This window comes from Panthera uncia, chromosome F2, assembly GCF_023721935.1.
Source record: "Panthera uncia isolate 11264 chromosome F2, Puncia_PCG_1.0, whole genome shotgun sequence".
Lineage (NCBI taxonomy): Eukaryota > Metazoa > Chordata > Mammalia > Carnivora > Felidae > Panthera > Panthera uncia.
The window spans coordinates 33543815-33564588 of record NC_064812.1 but is presented as its reverse complement, the minus strand read 5'-3'; the positions used below and the strand labels follow the sequence as shown (position 1 = coordinate 33564588).

The 20774-nt window shown below is 35.8% G+C and overlaps 1 protein-coding gene across 1 annotated transcript in view; it reads left to right on the top strand.

Annotated features, from left to right (window-relative positions):
* The window catches only part of RIMS2 (regulating synaptic membrane exocytosis 2), a 600787-nt gene that overhangs the window by 371817 nt on the left and 208196 nt on the right, over window positions 1–20774 (top strand). Inside the window, exons 15-16 of the mRNA XM_049633018.1 lie at window positions 4128–4284; window positions 6411–6527. Of these exons, the coding sequence (XP_049488975.1) occupies window positions 4128–4284; window positions 6411–6527 (274 nt within the window). The remainder of the gene's footprint in view (window positions 1–4127; window positions 4285–6410; window positions 6528–20774) is intronic.

Genomic DNA, 20774 nt, shown 5'->3' with positions numbered 1-20774 from the left:
TTAGAATGTCCCCAGTCTCCATTGTTGGACTTTTTTCACTGTCTACATTCACTACTCTCGTGTTGACATCTATTTAAAGTTCTGTGCCTTTGGGGCGCCTAAGTGGCTCAGTCGGTTAAGCATCTGACTCTTGATTTTGCCTCAGGTCCTGATCTCATGGTTCAGGAGTTCCAGCCCCACATCAGGATCCATCCTGACCGTCTGGAGCCTATGTGGGATTCTCTCTTTCTCCCTCTCTCTCTTCCCCTTCCCCGCTCATGCTCGCTCTCTCTCTCTCTCTCTCTCTTTCTCAAAAATAAATTAATAAACTTAACAAAAAACAATTAAAAATAATAAAGTCCCGTGCCTTTAAACAGCATCTTTATGCTAAAATTCCAACATGTCCAGTCAAAACTACTTATTTGTAGTCTAAATTTTTATTTTCCACTGCCCACTTGACATTTCTGCTTGGAAATGTAATAGATATCTTCAACTTAACATGTCTAAGACTGAACTCCTAATCTTTCCCATCAAACCAATGGCAACTCCATTCTTTTTTTACTTGAATTAAAATTTTAGATTTGTTCTTGTCCTTCTCTTCCTCTTATCTCCGACATCAAATCTTATACAGAATGATCCCAATGCCTCTACTTTCAAAATGTGTCCAGAATCTGACGACTTGCCATGTCTCCACTGGTGTCATCCTGGTTCGTCTTTTGCCTGACTTACTGCGTTGTCTCATTTCAGTCTGTTCTCAGCGTGGCAACAGTAGTGATCCTGTTTAAAGATAGGTCATATTCAGTTTCTGCTCAAAATCTCTAATGGGTTAAAATCACTCAAATCAAGGGGCGCCTTGGTGGCTCAGTTGGTGAAGCAGTCAATTTCGACTCAGGTCATGATCTCATGGTTTATGAGTTCGAGCCCCACATGGGGCTCTGTGCTGTCAGCATGGAGCCTGCTTTGGATCCTCTGTCCCCCTTTCTCTCTGCCCCTCCCCTGGTCACATTTTTTTCTCTCTCTCTCCCTCCCTCTCTCCCTCCCTCTCTCTCTCAAAAATAAACAAACATTAAAAACAATTAAAATCACTCAGATCAACTGCCAAAAATCTTTACAAAGTGACACAAGGCCCCCGTGATTTTCCTCCTTCCTCCAGGTGTCTCTGATCTCCTCCATTGCCTGCTTCACTCCAAGCACCCTCTTCTCCCTGCTGTTGTGAACATGTCAGACTGACTCCTATCTTGGGGTCTTTGCACTTGTCTTGGAACAACTCCTCTCTCTCTGTCCACTTGGCAAAGCATCTAACTTCCTTCAACTCTTTCTGAAATGTCAACTTCTCAGTGAGTCCTGTCTACACCTGACAACGCTACATAAAATTGCAAAACGTTTCCCTGTTCTGGCATTTTGATCTCCCTTTACTCTGTTCTGTTTTCCTCTTAGCACTTTACTACCTTCAAACATATCACATAATTATTTATTGGGATTTTTATTGTTTCCATCACTCCAACTGAAGCGTCAGCTCTACAAGGTCAAGGCTTTTAGTTTTGCTCACTACAGCACACAGAACAGCATCTGGCCTGCATGTACAGTCATAAATACTTGTTGAATGAATGAACGAATGTCCTGATTTTTTCGGTGTGGTCTGTTGCCATCACCAGTTGTCTTACTCCAGAGTTGTACTGCTAGCCGTACGTAGCTAATTTAATTGAAATTGATTTAACGTAAGTACATTAAAAATTCAATTCTTCATTAACCCAAACCAGATTTCAAGTGTTCAATAGTCATGAGGGCCTAGTGGCTACTGTATGGGACAGTGCTGATCGAGAACATCTTTACCATTCCAGAGGGTTCTGTTGGACAGTCTATTCTATGTTTTCTAAGATCAATTAATCTTGCTGCAATCTCTCTAACCTTTGGTTTGAATTGTATACTGCTGTCAGCTTCATATTCCTAAATGATTACTTAGATCATGAAAGATGAATGTGTTGTTAGAGCCCAGAGAGAGCCTCGAAGTCCGATAGATTTTGCTTTAAATCCGAGCCCTAGTATTTGGCACTTAATTTCAATTCCCTAGTAAATGTCTCAATGTAAACTTTAGTTGCCTTAGGTATAAAATGGGGATAATATTATCTTCTTTGCCGAGTTGGTTCTATCACATCACTTATACATTCCCGGGAAAGCCTTGTGCTCTGCAAAATCATGGACCAAAAGATCAGACCATTCAAAACCCACGTAGCTTTGTAACCAAAACGCTAAAAATAAAAATGCAAGCACAAGTTTTAAAGGTCATGTTAAGTTTTAAGCAGTAAAAATATTAGATGTAGGATTTGAAAATAAAATGAAGGTATCTGGGTGGAAGGAGTATGTCTAGAAGGAAAAGAGGGTAAGTCTGCAAAGTTATGATGTTAAGGGAAGTACTCACAAACACCAGGAAGAACCCATGCAATAAATACTTCTAAGACGGAGTTTGTGACCGAAGCCGGCCAAAAGGGAGAACATGGGATGAATGAGCATCATATGTGGTTCTGTATTTCTCGGGCTTTCTGCATCCAGCTTTGTTAATGTACTTTGCTTGCAGCTGCTATTATTTGCTGGATGTAGTGGACACTGTTGGTGCCCCACCCATAACCCCTTTGCTTCAGCTGGTTTACTCGTCCTCCGCTACTGTGAATGTTGGCTGCTAAGAACTCACAGCTGCCCCCCTTTCCGGAGAATTGGCCTTAAACAAACAAAACAATCTCACCTAAGTCCCACTGGTGGTCTTCAGTCAGTGACTGGCTAACCTAGGAGCACAAAAGTCTAGGATCCTCGCCTCAAAGTCAGAGCAACACTGGTACAACTCATGTTCCAGAGGCTTCAGGGGGATCTGACTGAGGTCAATGCTTGTGCTTTGTTTCTTCCCATGCCCTATTCTGCTCTTCTAATTCCTTTTTCCTGAGGCCACTCCTTCAATCATTCATGCCCACCCACTTCTTTCTCTTGCTCTATTTCTCAGGAACCAACTTCAGATAATACTGCAGCATGTTAACATGTTGGGAAAAATCACATACGAACCAATACTTTCTCTGAGTTATTTCTGAAACAAGTGTTGTAGCAGAACACTTAGTAAAGTACCCAGCAGAGTTCCTGGCACGTAGTGAAAAGTCAAAAGCAGCCATGATGAACACGATAAAGATAATGGTGGTGGAGATAATCTCACTTCCTGCTCAGAAATGTTCAGGGTTTTTTCCACGACAAGCCTCCTGATGTTTTAGATAGATACAACTTGAGTCAGACTTACCAAACTATTTCCCTACTTTTGCACCACATAGTACTGCTGTTTTTCTACCAACTTTGAATTCCTTCTACTTTCTTCCCATCTGTCAAATATCAGTTGCTTTCCAAGATTCATTTGAGTTATATCACTTCTATTACACTTTTTTTCTAAGCGTGTCAAATCGTTGGGCAGTTTCCCTCCTCCGAATTGTCGTGTTTTTATTTTCAGTCATCTATTGTATCTCAGCCCTGTCAAGCACTATAAGAAAAGCCATTTACACAGGTACTTCAGATAGCATTCAGAATGCTTTCTAATATTGTTTATCTCTTAAAGAAATAATCATACACTTTTATGAACTTTTGTGAAGTTAATCGTTTTGAATATTTATAGTTGTTGAGACGTACCTGAAGCTCTTTTATTTCATTGAAGAGATGACAATGTTTTTAGAACATCCTTTATTAAAGATAATTAACTGCCTATGGGCACCTGGGTGGCTCAGTCAGTTAAGCGTCTGACTCTTGATTTCGGCTCAGGTCATGATTTCATGGTTTGCGGCGGAATCAAGCCCCATGTCAGGCTCCGCACTGACAGTGCAGAGCCTGCTTGGGATTCTCTCTCTCCCTGTCTCTTTGCACCAACCCCCTTCACTCTCTCTTTCTCTCTCAAAAATAAATAGACTTTAACAAGAAGATAATTCGCTATATATAAAAGTTTTAGTCTACCTAGCACAATTAAAATATTTTTATATTATAGTACTATGTTTTGTTCATTATGCTTTACATTTAATAGAGTCAAAGACTTTCAACTTCACCAACATTTAATTTTTTCACTAAAGTACAAAATATAAAAGGACTTAGTGGGTAGATAACTGTACTTTTAATCTTTGTACCTTTAGATTATCGACACAATGGTCGAGATCTTCAAAGCTCAACATTATCAGTGCCAGAACAAGTAATGTCATCAAACCATTGCTCACCAACAGGATCTCCTCACCGAGTAGATGTTATAGGAAGGACTAGATCATGGTCACCTAGTGTCCCTCCTCCACAAAGGTAAGATACCATATACATTTTATTTGTAGGGTGGTATGAAAAACCTATTTATCACAAAGAATCATTACTAATCTCTAAAGGCAATAAATTCTTACAGAAAAAAAGTTACTGAAGGAAAAGCAAATATTCTCTTCAATAAACTAAATAGTGAGAGTCAAATAAAATGTGGGCCACTTTGTAACTCTGGTTAAAGTATGTATTCTTTTATGTGAGAGTTGAAGATTTTAAAGAAGATCCCGCTTTCAGTTACTTATCCGTACTGAGCAGATCTAGTTAGAACCAATTAACTATACTCATGAGTGATATTAGTATTGATAATTTAAGAAATAGGAAAAAATAAACATCTGATGGAGTTTCTAGGTTAGGAGCAATCATGCAAAGAATTAAAAAGGATGCACGGGTAGAGGGAAGAATGGCTCAGAAAACCTCCAGTGCCTGGTGGAAAACTCTAAGCAATCCTGTTAAAGACAGAGACGCTTAAAGGAATAAGAGCCATGGAAATAATGTATTTATTGACAAGATATATTTACATAATTCACATTTTACATACATTACATTTTACATTAAGAAAATTTGAACTCTTAGAATGATAGTCATATAATGCCTATTTTAAGTGAATAATTGAGTTAGTTTTAGCTTTAGAAATTTTCCTTGTAATTTTAATTTTACACATAGTATTGGACTAAGAGAACTTAAGATTGTTACATTTATAAATTTAATTTATTTAATATATATGAATACAAGCACTTAGAAAGTGTTTACTTAATTTAGACACAATTAAAGTAATTACAAAGAAAATATATTAAATTTATAAACATTGTTTAAATTGTTTGAAGATTTTGATTTTACTAAGTTTGTAAATGAGACTAAAACTATTAAAAGTCTTCTGAAAAGTAATTGCTTAAATGTGGTAGACCTATCAATAGAATATTTGTAATCTGAAATTTAAAGTTTAAGAGAGGAGCATCCAGGCGACTGGCCGGTTAAACGTCGGACTTCAGCTCCGGTCATGATCTCGGAGTTTGTGAGTTCGAGTCCCGCGTCGGGCTCTGCACTGACAGCTCAGAGCCTGGAGCCTGCTTCCGATTCTGTGTCTCCCACTCTCTCTGCCCCTCCCATACACGTGCTCTGTGTCTCAATAATAAATAAATGTTTTTAAAAATTGGAAAAAAAAATAGTTTGAGAGAGAACTGGATTTTGAATTTTAACTTTAATAAATTAAGCCATTCCTTATTTTTTTAAGTTTATTTATTTGTATTTGTCTTGAGACAGAGAGAGTTGGGTAGGAGAGAGAGAGAGAGAGAGAGAGAGTGAGAGAGAAGCCTAAGCAGGCTCTGCACATGCGCAGAGCTCCACATGGGGCTTGAACTCACGAACTGTGAGATCATGACCCCAGCCAAAATCAAGAGTAGGACGCTTAACCAACTGAGTCACCTAGGTGCCCCACCATTCCTTATTTAAAAAGGAAAAAAGAAAAAAGAGGGATGCTTGACTTTTTACCAGGAAAAGAATATCTGAACATACCTAAAGAAAATAGGCAAAGTTTTAGAATACATTCAGCTACACCTAATAGAAAGCCCATAATAAGAGCTCATATAAGAAGTTTATTCTATCATGAAAACGAAGTGTGTAAGTAGACAATCCAGGCCAAGAATGTTGACTTTAAAAAGTCATCATTGATCAGTTATAAAGACTTCAGTTTAGATTGTAAAAAACGGATAAAAGTCATATCCCTAAGACAAGATACAGCAATATTAACTACAAGCAACATGCTGAACTCATTTTCTCCACACAGATTTATTCCTCCTTCTGTATTTTATATAAGAATTACTACTAGAAACCTGGGAGTTGTCCATTAATAATTTTGATAATTCTTATCTCTATCCCCATTGATATTAGCTTAGTTTTATGTTTATATCTGTTATAGCAACAATCTAACTTCCCTGTCAACCTCCAGTTGAAATGTATCCCATTAGCCAGAGGTTCAGTCAGTTAAAACAAAAATCTCGGACTTGACATTAGAGTGATTTTTGTCTTTTTCTACTTTCTTTATTAATAAACCTCATTTCTTAATGTAGTATATGATCATGGTTTATTAAGACATTTAATGGATTTTGCTATTTCAGTCGGAATGTGGAACAGGGACTTCGAGGAACACGCTCTACTGCTGGACATTATAATACAATTAGCCGAATGGATAGACATCGTGTCATGGATGACCATTATTCTCCAGATAGAGACAGGTAAATAGGATTAAATCCTATTAGAGCTTATTATAATCGCTGCCTTCAGGAAGAAGGTATTACCATAAAATATTTTCATACTGAACTTGGATATTTGTCATCTTATTTTTGAAAGCCATTTCCTTTATAATTCCTACATTCATTCTTATGACCACCAGGTAAAAAAAAAAAAATGAAACAAACAAGAACAAACTTTTCGTTGGTTTAAAAAAAAAATCATCTTGCTCTTGCCGTTTTGGTCCTTTGTTAACTCAAACCAGTTAAGTTAGTTTTCACATGAGGTTATAAGGACAATATAATGAAAATGACAAGTTTTATTATTTTAACATTATCATAACCAGTCATTACCTGTAAAAATACTTTGACGAGACAAGCCTGGTTTGTTTTGGAAACTGACACAAAAACTGATTCACGAAGAGGTTTTTCCTCATGGCTTTCAGTAAACCTTTTCCGCATCTTAAAGCATTATGGTTGTTGATTGCTGGATTTGGAGGAATTCTCTGAATTTGCTCCACTAAATGTGACATACTTAGAAATGACATATGTTTCAATGCATATGATAATTACTACTAGTTTGCTTTTAAGTTAAGCCAATTGATTAACCCTCTAATTCTTGGTTTGGTTATATATAAAATGAAAAATGCTATGGTATTTCCCCCACACTATCAAATGGGTTTGAGATGAGGATTAGGAAAGAAAGCTTAATTTACTCTTCAGAGAATATTATGATAAAATCACAAGGAAACTCAGAAGTCGCTTTGTGAGCATCCTAAACCGATTTTTAAAAAGACCTTTAAATCAACTGATATGAGAAGTTCCCAATATTTATCATTGTCAGTACTTATGAATTTAATTGTTTTTGTCTAAATCAAGGGTTATAGTCAATTCGGGCTTATAATTTTATCGTGTTGAGTACACTTTTCCAAAAGAAAAGATAGGGAACGTCTATCTATAGTCTTCAATAGCGGCGAACAAGTATTGGCTTTTGTGTCTGAGATCTAAGAAGTAGGAAGTTATTAAATTAATATCTTTATGAGTTGTCCAATGAAAGTTAATGTAGTATTTTATTTCTTTTTCATTTGTTTAACTTTTTCATCGTGATCTGTGTTTTTAGGGGTAATTATTGATATAGTACCTATAGAAATGGTTTCACATCAAGTACAATACTAAGTGAAAGATCCCTTGTTGGCATGATTAGGAGTTGGAAGGAGTCATATTAGGCTGGGTGAACGAGTACTTTTGTTGCCTTATAGAATTCTAATGAGTTTGATAATCTCTGGAAATTATTCATGTAGCAGTTCATAAACTCTTTGCTGTTTGAAAGATTGGTAAGGACACGACAAAAGAAAAAAATGTCTGAAATGACTTTAAATCCTTCAAGTTTATGTAAAGTTTTTCTTTAAGGAGAAATGGACCTGATACTTTCTCTGAAGACAATATGGTCTAAATCTTGCAGAGAAGAACAGAGTAAAATTAACCTCTCGAATTATCCTCACAAACAAAATTGTCACTATTATATCAAACACATAATAATTTATCAATATTTTAAGGCAAAAGGCCATAGTAGTAATGTTAAAAAAAAGTTGCTGTTCAATCCTTGGTATATAGTTAATATAGTCATAATTGATATGTCATTTTATTTTTCTTGTTTATTTTATAACTTTATGAATCTTCAGTTTGGCGAAATGTTCAAATAATTCAGAGGTTTTGGAAGCATTTGATCCCTGAAGTTTCAGCAAGTCTTTAGAGTGCTATAGATTACCAGATTATAATTACTCCTTATTGGGAGATGTTTAAAATTTTTTTTTAATTTTTTTAAACATTTATTTATTTTTGAGACAGAGAGAGACAGAGCATGAACAGGGGAGGGTCAGAGAGAGGGAGACACAGAATATGAAACAGGCTCCAGGCTCTGAGCTGTCAGCACAGAGCCCGACGCGGGGCTCAAACCCACAGACCGCGAGATCATGACCTGAGCCGAAGTCGGCCGCTTAACCGACTGAGCCACCCAGGCGCCCCTAAAATTTTTTTAATTAGTAAAATAGAATTTCTTTTATATAGGACTACAAAACTATTTCTAATATATTAGCTTTGAGTTATCTGTGTAATAATTGCTTATTAACATGAGGAATCAAAAATCAAAAAGTATAGTATTATCCATGTTAGGTAGCCTATCACATTATTAAACAATGGGTTCTTGATTTCTGTTTTATCCTTTATATTCTAAATATTCTAAAAGATTTTCAATAATAGAATGCATGTGAAGGCATCGTAATTTTTATGCACTGTTTAGAAGGTAAGAATACCCTAGAAGTCTTACAGTGAATTTTTGTGAATAGCATTTTATAGAGTCAGTCAGTAATACTGTTAATTAAAAAACCTAAAAGAGAATTTCCTTTGAGATAGTAAGTAAAATTTAGGCATTTTGAGGAGTGCATTAACTTTTCTTGTCAGTAATAATTGGGGCACTGGACCAGAATATTCTATTTAATATACTCTTTTCTTTTATAGGATTTGGAACCAAATGGCATTGGGTTTGAATTTAGGCTTTTTATTACTTGCTAGCTGTGTTACTTTGGGAAAATTAACATGTTTGACGCTCGATTTCTTTATCTATAAAATTAGAACATAGTACCAACTTCATAGAGTTGTTGGGTAGATTAAATGACACAGCACCTCCGGTTGCAATACTGAACTTGGATATTTGTACTCAAAACATGTGCCTTACCTTTAACATTTTAGAGGATCTTGTGTCACTTTAGATAAGTGACATTTTAATGTGCCTATTAAGTAGAAATATGAGAAATCAGTTAATACAGGTATTTGTAAAAAAAGCTTTAGAGTGTAGAAACGTGAGTTGGACCTTGAAAAACGGAGAGGTTTATTCAGGAGAGAACAAGAGCATAAATACAGAGGCAGAACACACATATATATCAGAAAGACCCAGTGTGAATGAAGACTTGACATATTGGAAAGTTGTGCATAAAGATAATGACTTTGACATTGGCTATATTGGATGAAAAATACTACTATTCGGCATTAATTTATAGTATCTGGCTAAACTAAGTGATACGAGGAAATATAGTATTCATATCCTTATAGGTGGTGTTAAAAAGAATCCTATATCAACATTTGATTGGATCTTTATATCTCTGCACATCTCTGTTATCATTAGTCAAAATCCTATTCTGTGTTGAAAAGAAAATAGGTTCTTTACAAGTAACTCAGAAACTTGGATGCAGGGCTATTAGCTAAAATGATGAATTATAACATTATTCATCTTCTTCTCCATCCCCCCGCCCCCATACTTTTTGGATCATTGTTTCTCTGGTAAATCCTGGTAACTACTACTAGGAACATAATTTTCCTGGGACAACTTATGTGGCTTTCATATTAGAAATCACTTCAAGAGCTTGTTTACATGAGTTAAGTTAGTATTAGAATAATTATAGAGTACTAGATAATATTTCTGTAACATGTCAGAGATATCCTGCAGTATTCGTTTTTATGTCTGTCCTGGAGACCAAAATATATTGGGTACCTTTAATTTTATGCAGTATACTTTTAGGACAATGACAAAAAATACTATTAACACTGGCCTAAGATATATTACTTCATAAGTGTTTTTCTGTTGTGCATTTATATCCTAAAAAGAAAAATGCCATGTTATGTGGATCTCTAGGATACCTCACACACTTAGGCCATTTCTCTACTTTTTGTCAGCCAACCAGCTACCAGAAAGTGTCCAACTGACCCATAACTATTTATTGTTTTCTTGGTCTTTTTAGTTATCAACTATGAGGGAACCATATCTCTGAAAGTTTGAAAATACAGAGAAAGTAAATGAAAAAAAAACCTCTCGTTACAAAAATAATACGTTTTATTTATTACACTTCAGGAGTAAATTTTAACATACCTCGATCATACTGAATTAATTTTAGGAACTACAAAGTAGCCAAACATTAACAATATAAAAGACACAGAGCAGAAAGCTTTGCATTAAGGTGAGATTGTTGGAAACTTTGCTTTCAAAAGCTATAGGTTATTTCAGAATGAGATATTTTATTTCCTCCTTTTGCAGTCCTGTTTGTTTGGTGGTTTTTAAAAGGGGACCTTCAGGCTCATCTGATATAATGGAAGGATAATTCATTATAAATACAATTTTGTTCTGTCTTTAAAGATTTTATTTCTTAATAAGACTCGAAGTATGTCTAGAAATTGGATCAGTAATCCAGTTCAATTCTTTGAATACTGAGAATTTCCATTAAGATTTCCAAAATCTTAATCCCTTTTTTCAGTTTTTAAAATTTAGGAATTTTTTAAATTTTCTATTTTTTTCTTTTACTCTGCTCAACTTTTTTAAAAAATTCAAAAAGATTGGATGAGTTACAATTTTTAACGTAATTTTTTAAGTCATTACTTAACTCATTATGTATATTCAAGACAGTAGTGTTTGCTTAGGTTTAATAATTCCATTAAGCTTGGAAGAAAAGTAAGCATGGTTTAACTGAGAAGAGTAAATGAAATATTTTTAAATTGTACCGAGTGGATGTGGCAAAGAGTCTTAGATAAATCTCTGGATCTTAGGTAGATTTTACTACCAAAACAGTGTGGTTCATTTTATGTACTAGTCATCCATGCATTTTTTATAGTTTTCAACAGAATCTTAAGGGGGATCATGACCAGATTAGGGAAAAGTATGCATTCTGAGTTCTCCAGAGAAGCAGAACCAGTAGAATAGATAGATAATAAGGAATTGGCTCGCACAGTGATGGAGGAGGTTGAAAAGTCCTCCCATCTGATCTATGCACCCTGGAGACCCATGAAATGATGGTATAATTCAGTCCAGGTCTGAAGGCCTGAGAACCAGGGAAGCCAGGAAATCCTCGTGTGAGGGCCAGAGAGATAAGACATGTCCAGCTCTAAAATGAGGCAGGAAAAAGGGAGGAATTCTTCCTTCTGCCTACTTTGTTTTGCTGTGACTCTCACCAGATTGTATGATGCTCACTCAGACTGAGAAGGACAATCTACTGAGTGCACTGATTCAAATGTTAATATCATCCGGAAACATCCTCACTGACACACCCAGAAATAACACTTAATATGAGCATTCCTCGGGCTATTTAAATTCACTATCACAAAAAGGGAAATAAACTGATGTTTGACAAAGGTAGTCCTCCCTTAATGTTTCCTTTTTCTTTACAGAGACAAAATTAATCACAGGCTCCTCAAGGAAAATGTAAGAAATTGGATGGCAATATATATGCTCTATGAGTTTGAAAATTTTAATAAGCTTTGAAGTTTACCTCTTTTCATTGGTCAAGTTATTTTCAGAGAAAATCTACTTGTTCTTAAGGCAATAAATCCCAACATCACAACTGTTGGGTATTATTTCCACTCTGTAGAGCCAGGAAATTCTTTTCTGAATACTGTTTTATTTATTTTCTTATACTACAAAAGTTTGTAATGTTCTGTTTACATTTCTAGAATGTCTCTATGATTATGTGAACCATTGCTGTTTTTGGAGGCTCACCATGAAAATAGCATAATTCTGTTTTTACTTTTTAATTCAATCCAAAATGTACTGATTGAGTGTGCAAAGATTTAAAATAGACATTATCCTGGCCTAGATAAACAGAAGATCCAACTAATTATACCAGCTCATATATCCCAACTAATTATATTATATAATATACCAACTAATTATAAAACATAGAAGACTGTAAGGCCTAAGTATAATATTATTAGAACAGATTGGAGAGAGAATTACTTGCTTGAGTATTGGAAAAAAGCTTCAAAGGCAAATTGGACTTTAAAGATCAAGTAGAATTTTCAAAGGCCATGAAGTGGGGACATGGTGAGAATGATGGCATTCTTTGCAGAGTGATGAGCACTAACAAAGTCTTGGAGTCAGGAAAGTGGGGGGAGGGGGTATATTTAGAGAATCTTCCATGGTCTGGTGTGTCTAGATAAAATATCATAGTATGGGAGATAGGAAGTGATAGGATATGAAGATTGAAGGTAGTATAGAACTTAATTAGTATGCCATGTAAGGGAAGATATATACTTATATTTGATATGTGAAACCATTGAAGAATTTGGAGCAAAGTTTGTACATGATCAGAAGCATAATTTGCAAATATACTTCAAATAGACAGAGTGAAGAATAGATTACATCAGGAAAGGGTTGGGTTTGAAGGAAGGGAAACGGTAGATTATTTCAGTAGACTTGGTAAGCCTGATTTACGGTAGTCGCAGAAGAAAAAGAAGAGACACATCTGAGTTATTTAGGCATTAGAACTAGCAAGGTTTATAAATCAATTAAATGTGGAAAATAAGGAAAATGGAGGAGTTAAACTACGAGATTTAAAAAAAAAAATTTAATGTTTATTTTTGAAAGAGAGAGAGACAGAGCTTGAACAGGGGAGGAGCAGAGAAAGAGGGAGACACAGAATTGAAGCAGGCTTCAGGCTCCAAGCTGTCAGCACAGAGCCCGACACAGGGCTTGAACTCACAGACTACAAGATCATGACCTGAGCTGAAGTCGGATGCTCAATAGACTGAGCCACCCAGGCGCCCCAAATTATGAGATTTTTAAAAGTTGGTTTATTAAGTAAATATTTAAATCCTTTCTTAAAACGGGGATTACGGGAAGAGGGATACTAAATTTCAAGGGAGAGTTAACTATATTTGAAGCTAGAGGGTCTTTTGGAGATCGTGGAGTCCTAGATTCTAAAGAGGTACCTGAAGGATTGCTGTTGTAGATTAAGGGTGAAGCCGAATGCATAGGGACTAATCCCCTCACACCCTTGTTAGCCAGTCATTCTGATTTTATTGGATTCCTAATTGCTGGTTTTACATAAAAATCTGTTCAAAAAAAAAAAAAAAAAAAAAAACAGTGATCTTCTGTTCAAAAAGAAAGTTTAAAAACCACTGCTCCAGCCCCCTCATTTCACAAATGCAGCACCAGACGTCCAAATAGGCAAGTGTCTTGTTCAAACCTCAAAATTAACATGTGTTTTTCTGAAGTATCTACATGACACTCAGGCAGCCATGTGGAGAGCCCAGGAAGCAGCTGGGAATGTGCTGTGAAACCCAAAGAAAAATGAAAGCTAAAAAAAGTGAGAGTTTACAACTATAAAAGCAAATAATATTATCCAGAAAGAATGTGTTGGAATATAAAGTTTGAGGAACACATCTTAGGAACCCATTGCCTCTAAGGAATAAAGAGAGAGAGAATCCAGTAAATGAAATGCGTTAAAGAAGCAGTTAGCTAGATGGGAGACCAGGCCATAAGAGCCTGAATTTTGGCTTAAGGAAGACCTAAGTTCGAATCCCAGTCCAGCTACTTACTATCTGGCTGTGGGCAGATACTCACAGCCTCAGTTGTTTGGTCTGTGGCAATACTAGACCCTACCTCAAAGAGTTGTTACGAGAAATAAATGAGATAAAGTTGACAAAACTTTAATGGAGTACTTGTTACATGGTTAAGTGTTACATAAATACTATTTAAAAACATTTTTTAATGTTTATTTTATTTTTGAGAGAGAGAAAGAGAGAGAGAGAGAATGAGGAAGGGGCAGAGAGAGAGAGGGAGACACAGAATCTGAAGCAAGCTCCAGGCTCTAAGCTTGGCACAGAGGCCGATGTGGAGCTCAAACCCACAAACCGCGAGATCGTGACCTGAGCCAAAGTCGGATGCTTAACCGACTGAGCCACCCAGGTGCCCCTATAAATACTATTTTTAATAGCCAGAGAGAATCATGTTTCAAAAACCAAGAGAAGAGAGAATGTCAAGAAGAGGTTGAAAATCAGTGTGTAACACCATAAATAAATGTAATATGATGAAGATCAAGAAGTTGAAGGATTTTTTTAGGATTTCACAGGTAACATTCACAGGATAGCTTCAAGGGAAATGTAGAGGTTGCAGTCACATCATGGTAAGCTTAAAGCATGAACGCATGAAGTGGTGACAAGAATTGTAGATGTGGCTAAGATGTCGAATGTTGTGAAGGAAAGTCAGAAACATGCAATATTTTGAGAGGAAGGCGAGATCAATGAAGGGTTTATTTTTTAGGATTAAATGCAGTTCAGGAAAGGAAGGCATGAAACAATCATGAACGATGGAAGGTTATGTGGGAAGTTAGGATTACAAGTAGAGAAGTTTCTTCCTTAGGTGCAAAAAAAAATGGCAAATGAAGGTATAAATATATGTACTCTATATTTAGAGATAAAATAGGGAAGTTGAGAGAGTTCAAGGTTTTTTTTTTTTTTTTTTAACTGGAATATAATGATCATCTGCCAAAATTAAGAGTTTTGGCGTGAAAGGTTCTAAGAAGATAAAAGGGTTAAATTAGCGCTATGGAAAGAAGAGAATCAACCACAGATGGGTAAAGTGGTCATGGGGCATGAAACATAGCATGTTATAAACATATAAAAAACACAGTGTATGTTTTATTATTATTTTATTATTTTCTTCTTAAACTTTCTCGTTATTATTTTTTTTCTTCTCTTTCCTCCTAAAAAAAGGGAAAGCAACTATGTTGTATGACATTTTATAGATGGTGCTAAAGATGTTTGAGTGATAATTAATAAGATTTTGTTTTGAAATCTGATTGGTTTAAATCTTGATTTGTTATCTTTTTTGGTGTGTCTGTTTTGGAATACTTAGCTATTTTAACCTTTAGCACTGCCATATACAATGGACATTGGGAGGAAGGAGCAAGCTTTCTATTAACAATTTTCATTTGCTTTGCTTACTATCTGCTTATCTTTTTTGAATCTCACTTTTTAAAATTAAACTATACCTTTTCATTTCTTTCCTGAGTCTCATTTTTATTCTTGTTTCTGCCACGCTTACAGTCAGTTTCTTACTCTACCTCGCTCCAGATACAGTCAGACCATTGAACACCATCACAGGGATGGCAGGTATATTTTTCTTACAATTGAGTCTGTTCATAGAATTGCATGTGCCTGTCTGTTGATATGATAGAATTCACTTCTGTTTCTGTTTTTTTTATATATATACATATATGATTATTAATGAAATATAGAAATATTATCTTACTATAAAATAGTAGAAAATATAGCATATGTAAATATTTTAATTGCAGTAAGAGGTCAAAAATATAGCTTTCCTTTAATGAGCTAGTATCCTTTCTTGGATCATTCTAAACATTCAGTTCATCAGAAATTACAGTTAACTCTTGATTATCTGGAAGGATAGAATAACAGTATTTTATTTTATTTTATTATTATTTTTTTAACATTTATTTATTTTTGAGACAGAGAGAGACAGAGCATGAATGGGGGGGCAGGGCAGAGAGAGAGGGAGACACAGAATTGGAAGCAGGCTCCAGGCTCTGAGCCATCAGCCCAGTCTGACACGGGGCTCGAACTCATGGATCGTGAGATCGTGACCTGAGCTGAAGTCGGACGCTTGACCGACTGAGCCACCCAGGCGCCCCAAAAGAATAACAGTATTTTAAAAAATTAATTGCATTTAACTGACCACCTTCCTCAGCACAGTTCATAATTATATATATAGAAGGAACTGATTGATTTTTATATATCTTACAATCTGATTCCCCATCTCCCCCTCACCACAATTGAGGAATCAGTCCTGTAAGTACTTAGATTGAACTGATCAGTTTATGGTTACCTTGTCCAAGGTGGCTGTGATCTACTCACTGGTCATAGATAGTCCTGGATCCACGGAGAATATTGGGTGTGGGGGAAAATCCTTGTTCATTTCTACTTTTCCACCATTCTCCTTATATTGAAGGGAAATATCAGTTACTTGGCATTTAACAGAAAGAAGGATAAACTAGAAAGAGAAGGGAAAGAAAGTCTCCAAAAGCTTACAGTTTCTCAAGGCTCTATGTAGCTTCAGGGATTTGAACTGGTTCTGTGACATCATTTTGAGTCCCTGCAGGCAGAGAAGAGAATAGCGGTGATAATGTGGCAGGTTCAGCTAGTATAGACAAAGGATTATATGCTGTACTCACTCTATTGTTTCAAAGTGATTTGGGTTATGTGTGACCACTTTTGTACTATTAATTTATTAAGAGTTATTAATTTAAAAGTTTAGAAAAAATAATTGAAACTAATGAGTAAATTCCTAAGGATTGAATTCATGTAGATAAATGTGGAAGGAAACATAAGAGCTAACATCAACAATAAATACCTCATGACTCAAGTTTTGTGATGTCTTTCAGTAAATGTAATTGACATTTACTGCCTTCCAGTTTATTATATGATAGTGATAATTGCTGTATTATATTGTGTTTTGCATTTTCTCAGCCTCTTTTCTGTTATTTTGCTTTAATACTAAACAATTCTTTTTTGTTACATCTTTTACTGTTGCTTTTGCTCTATATTATTTTTGACTATTTTGGAGTTGCAGTGGTTACACACTTACGTCATAAAAATGTGAAGAAATAGTTACATCACTCCTCATAATTGACCAAGACCTTCCTTAAAGTGGATACCATGAACGAGACATTACTGATTATAGGCTTATGCTAATTACTCTAGTATCTTCCTTTAACTGTGAGTTAAAATCTTGTACCACATTAGTTTTTGTTAATATTCTATTTGTCTTCATTATTAATAAGCAGATTGCTTTATATTATTTGTTCTTTCAACAAACCAACATACATAGAATCAGTTCTTGATCAGCTCTGGGTTGGTCATTAATTTCATATACTTACCCAAATTCTGAACTCTAGCCTAGCAGGATACATTTCTGAATTGCCTTTTGGGCCATAATTTTGTCTATGGTCAGGAAACACAATATCATTACTGTTTATATTAAAGTACAACACAGTTAGGAAAATCAGTTTTAGAAAACAAGTGATCAAATATCCTACTGTAAGATTTGCCATCATTTAAACGATGCCAGTGTGTGAGGCTAATGTGCACCTACTCCTAGATAAATTGGGTGGATTTTGTAAGAATGAAATTCTTTAGTTGCTTTTAAAAATACTCTCTCTCATCATTACCAGTTTGATACATAAAAAAGAATGTGTGTACATTGTAAAGCATAATGATAAAATGAACATCCATGAATCTATTACCCAAACTGAGAACTGAGAACCACTATCATCCATGAATCTGTTACCCAAACTGGTTTATTTATTGCATCCACCTGTAAGATCTTTGCCTATGGAATCCATATTCCTCTTTCCCTGAAATAGTAAACACTATACTGAATTTTCAGTTTAACATCACCTTCCTTTGCTTTTTTTTAAAGGGACTTTGATAATTTGTTTTCACTCTGCTAAATTTTTGAGCTACTCATTCCTTCTGATCCTCACTTCAATCCACTATGATATTCTGGGATTATTGAAGATATACATGTATCCCTACCCTGAGTTTATTACCATAATATTCTAGGCATCTTGTCTTTAACTCAACCTCTGTACCTTTGTATATAGATCATCTGGTGACTTCTTGATTAATCCATCTTATTCACGGAAGATTTTAGCACCTGGCTTTAGTCTTCCTTTTCATAATCCCTGCCATCCGCCAGAATGATGTTAGTATTCACCTGAATGATTTATTCAGCACCCACTCTCTTTCTTGGCCATCTCAAATTGGAGGTAGTGAATTATCCCCAATTCTACTTTAGTCAGTCACTGCCATAGCCATACTCTGAATCTTATGTGAAATTGTTCTATCTTTAAAATCTTAGGGACTCCTGGGTGGCTCAGTCGGTTAAGCATCCGACTTCGGCTCAGGTCATGATCTCACGGTCGGTGAGTTCAAGCCCCGCGTCGGGCTCTGTGCCAACAGCTCGGAGCCTGGAGCCTGCTTCTGATTCTGTGTCTCCCTCTCTCTCTGACCCTCCCCCGTCCGTGCTCTGTCTCTCTCTGTCTCAAAAATAAATAAACATTAAAAAAATTTTTTTTAATTCTTAATTCACATACTTTGTTCTTGGACCACAACTACACATCATTCTCTCGTATATATTTTTTACTGAACTACTTTACCTTACTAGTTCTTTTATCTCAATAGAGAACTCCACTCTCTTGACACCTTTTCCTTTTCCTATTAGTCTCCACTTTACTTACTTACATATCCAGAGGTGGAATCCGTTCTTAGAAATATCCGCATTTCCCGTGCTACGTTGTTCTTCTTTTACCTATTTGACAGAGTTCAAATCTGGATCCATCTCTTTCTCTTGCGGAACGGTCTTGAACTAAATTTTCCAAATTTTCCCCAACTCACCTTCTTGAGCCAAAATAACTGAACACTTAAAGGAAATGTGATCTCTGTATTGAGAGTTGTGGGGAAAAAGAAAGGAAGGAGGGAGGGAAAGAAGGAAGACAGGAAGCAGGGGTGGGGGGGAGGGGGCGGTGGGGGAGGAAAGAAAATTAGCACCAACCCTCGAAGTGTCCAGTTTCCCAGCCCAGATTTCAAGGTGGCATTTACTGCAATAGTCTGGGAATTCCCCTTCTGGGATAAATATTACGTTAATAGCTCCAAGTGGATTGTAGTTTAGTTATATGAAATCTGCAATTATCTGATTAGAATGAATGTAGTAAACTCCACATGGCGTCCCCAGTCTGTGAAGAATCAGAACCTTGGTCTCTTTACCCCAACGTTGTAGAATGAAAAATTATGAAGGCAGTCTCTTTGGAAGAGATGAATAGAGGCTTAAATAATATTTGCTAAACTTTTATATTATTTCGGGAGACAAATATTAACTAATAGTAGGAATCAAAACACTTTTTCTTCTGACCCAGTTATGCTAACCAGCACAAATTGATCTCTGAGTTGCTGTGTATTTTTATAAACACAGTCAACCTTTAAACAAACATTTAGAGTGGATATCATGTTACCTTGTATTAATGTCCCTTTATTAAGACATAGCCTTTATTTTAGTAAATATACCTTTTATATTTAAAAATTTACTCCCACACCTTACTTTTTTTTCCCCTAGTATTTACCTCTACTTAAAGCTATGCACAACATACTAAGGAATCACTGATGTTTGGCAACACGGTGGTAGTAAACATTATGTAGCGATGTCATGGAGGAGACAGCTAGGCTATAACTTGAAAGGGGAATTGGAATTATTTAGATTTATATAGAGGTAAGGTAGGATGTCAGTGGAATTCTAAAGAAACGTATGAGTAAAATTACTAAAGTAATACATATCATGTTTTAGTGCTGTTGAAGCATTATCCACAAGGCAGGGAATAGCAAGAAATAAATCTGGAATGATAGAGATGGTCCCTGTTACAGATAACTTGTATGTTCTATTAAGGAATTTAGATCTAAGACTGTAAGTGATGAAGGTACTTCAAAGAGTTTTAATTAGGAGATGGCTATAATATACTTATTCACTCTAGAATAACTACTCTAGAGACTGTATGGGATGGTTGAGAAAAGGGGTGGGAAAGAAAAGCATGCATAAGGATATTTGCAGAACTATCTCTGGGCAGCAGAAGCCTCTTTGAGCACCTGAACTAAGTAAGGTAATAGATGGAGAGATAGAAAGAAGACCAGAGATTTAATCAATTGAAATCAGTAATATGTGGTAAATAATAGGACTTGGACGTTGAGGGGGAGCAAAGAGTCAAGGAACACTATGAGCCTTCTAGTTTGGGTAACTGGATGCATGTAGTACCTTAACAAAGGTGAGTATCAAAGGGGAGGAATGTTTGGAGAGGAATTAGTTTAAGTGAGGGACAAGTTCAGTTTCGGAATTATTGAGAGAGTTAAGGCGAAAACTCTAGCAAGGAGTAAAATCAATAAGTTTAAAACTTACAGAAATTTGGGCTCTATAGAGCACTTTGAGAGTAAATTCACTCATAATGGGAAACAGCTACAAAAATAAAAGTGAAAACAACCTAAGAAATAACCCATGAAATGAAGGCCAAGGATTTTTTTTCTCCACTCTGGGAAACATTAACAATTAAGTGGTAGATAAAGGAAGAGACACAGAGAAGGAAGAGTGAGAAGAATAGAGCTAAAAGGAGAGAGTTTGAAGCAGGAAGAAATAATGTCAGCAGTAAAAATAATAACTGAAAAACACCCAGGAGATTTGGCAAATGAGGAGTTATTAGTGACTCATCTCGGATGACTTCAGAAGGGTGGCAAAGGAAAAAAAGCAGCTTGCAGTAGCCTGAAACATGACTGGGAGCTAAGAAATTAGATGCATTATGAATGTGGAGGAGAAATATTGGATAGGGGTATATGATATCAAAGCAGATTTCTCTCTTTCGAATACAAAATACC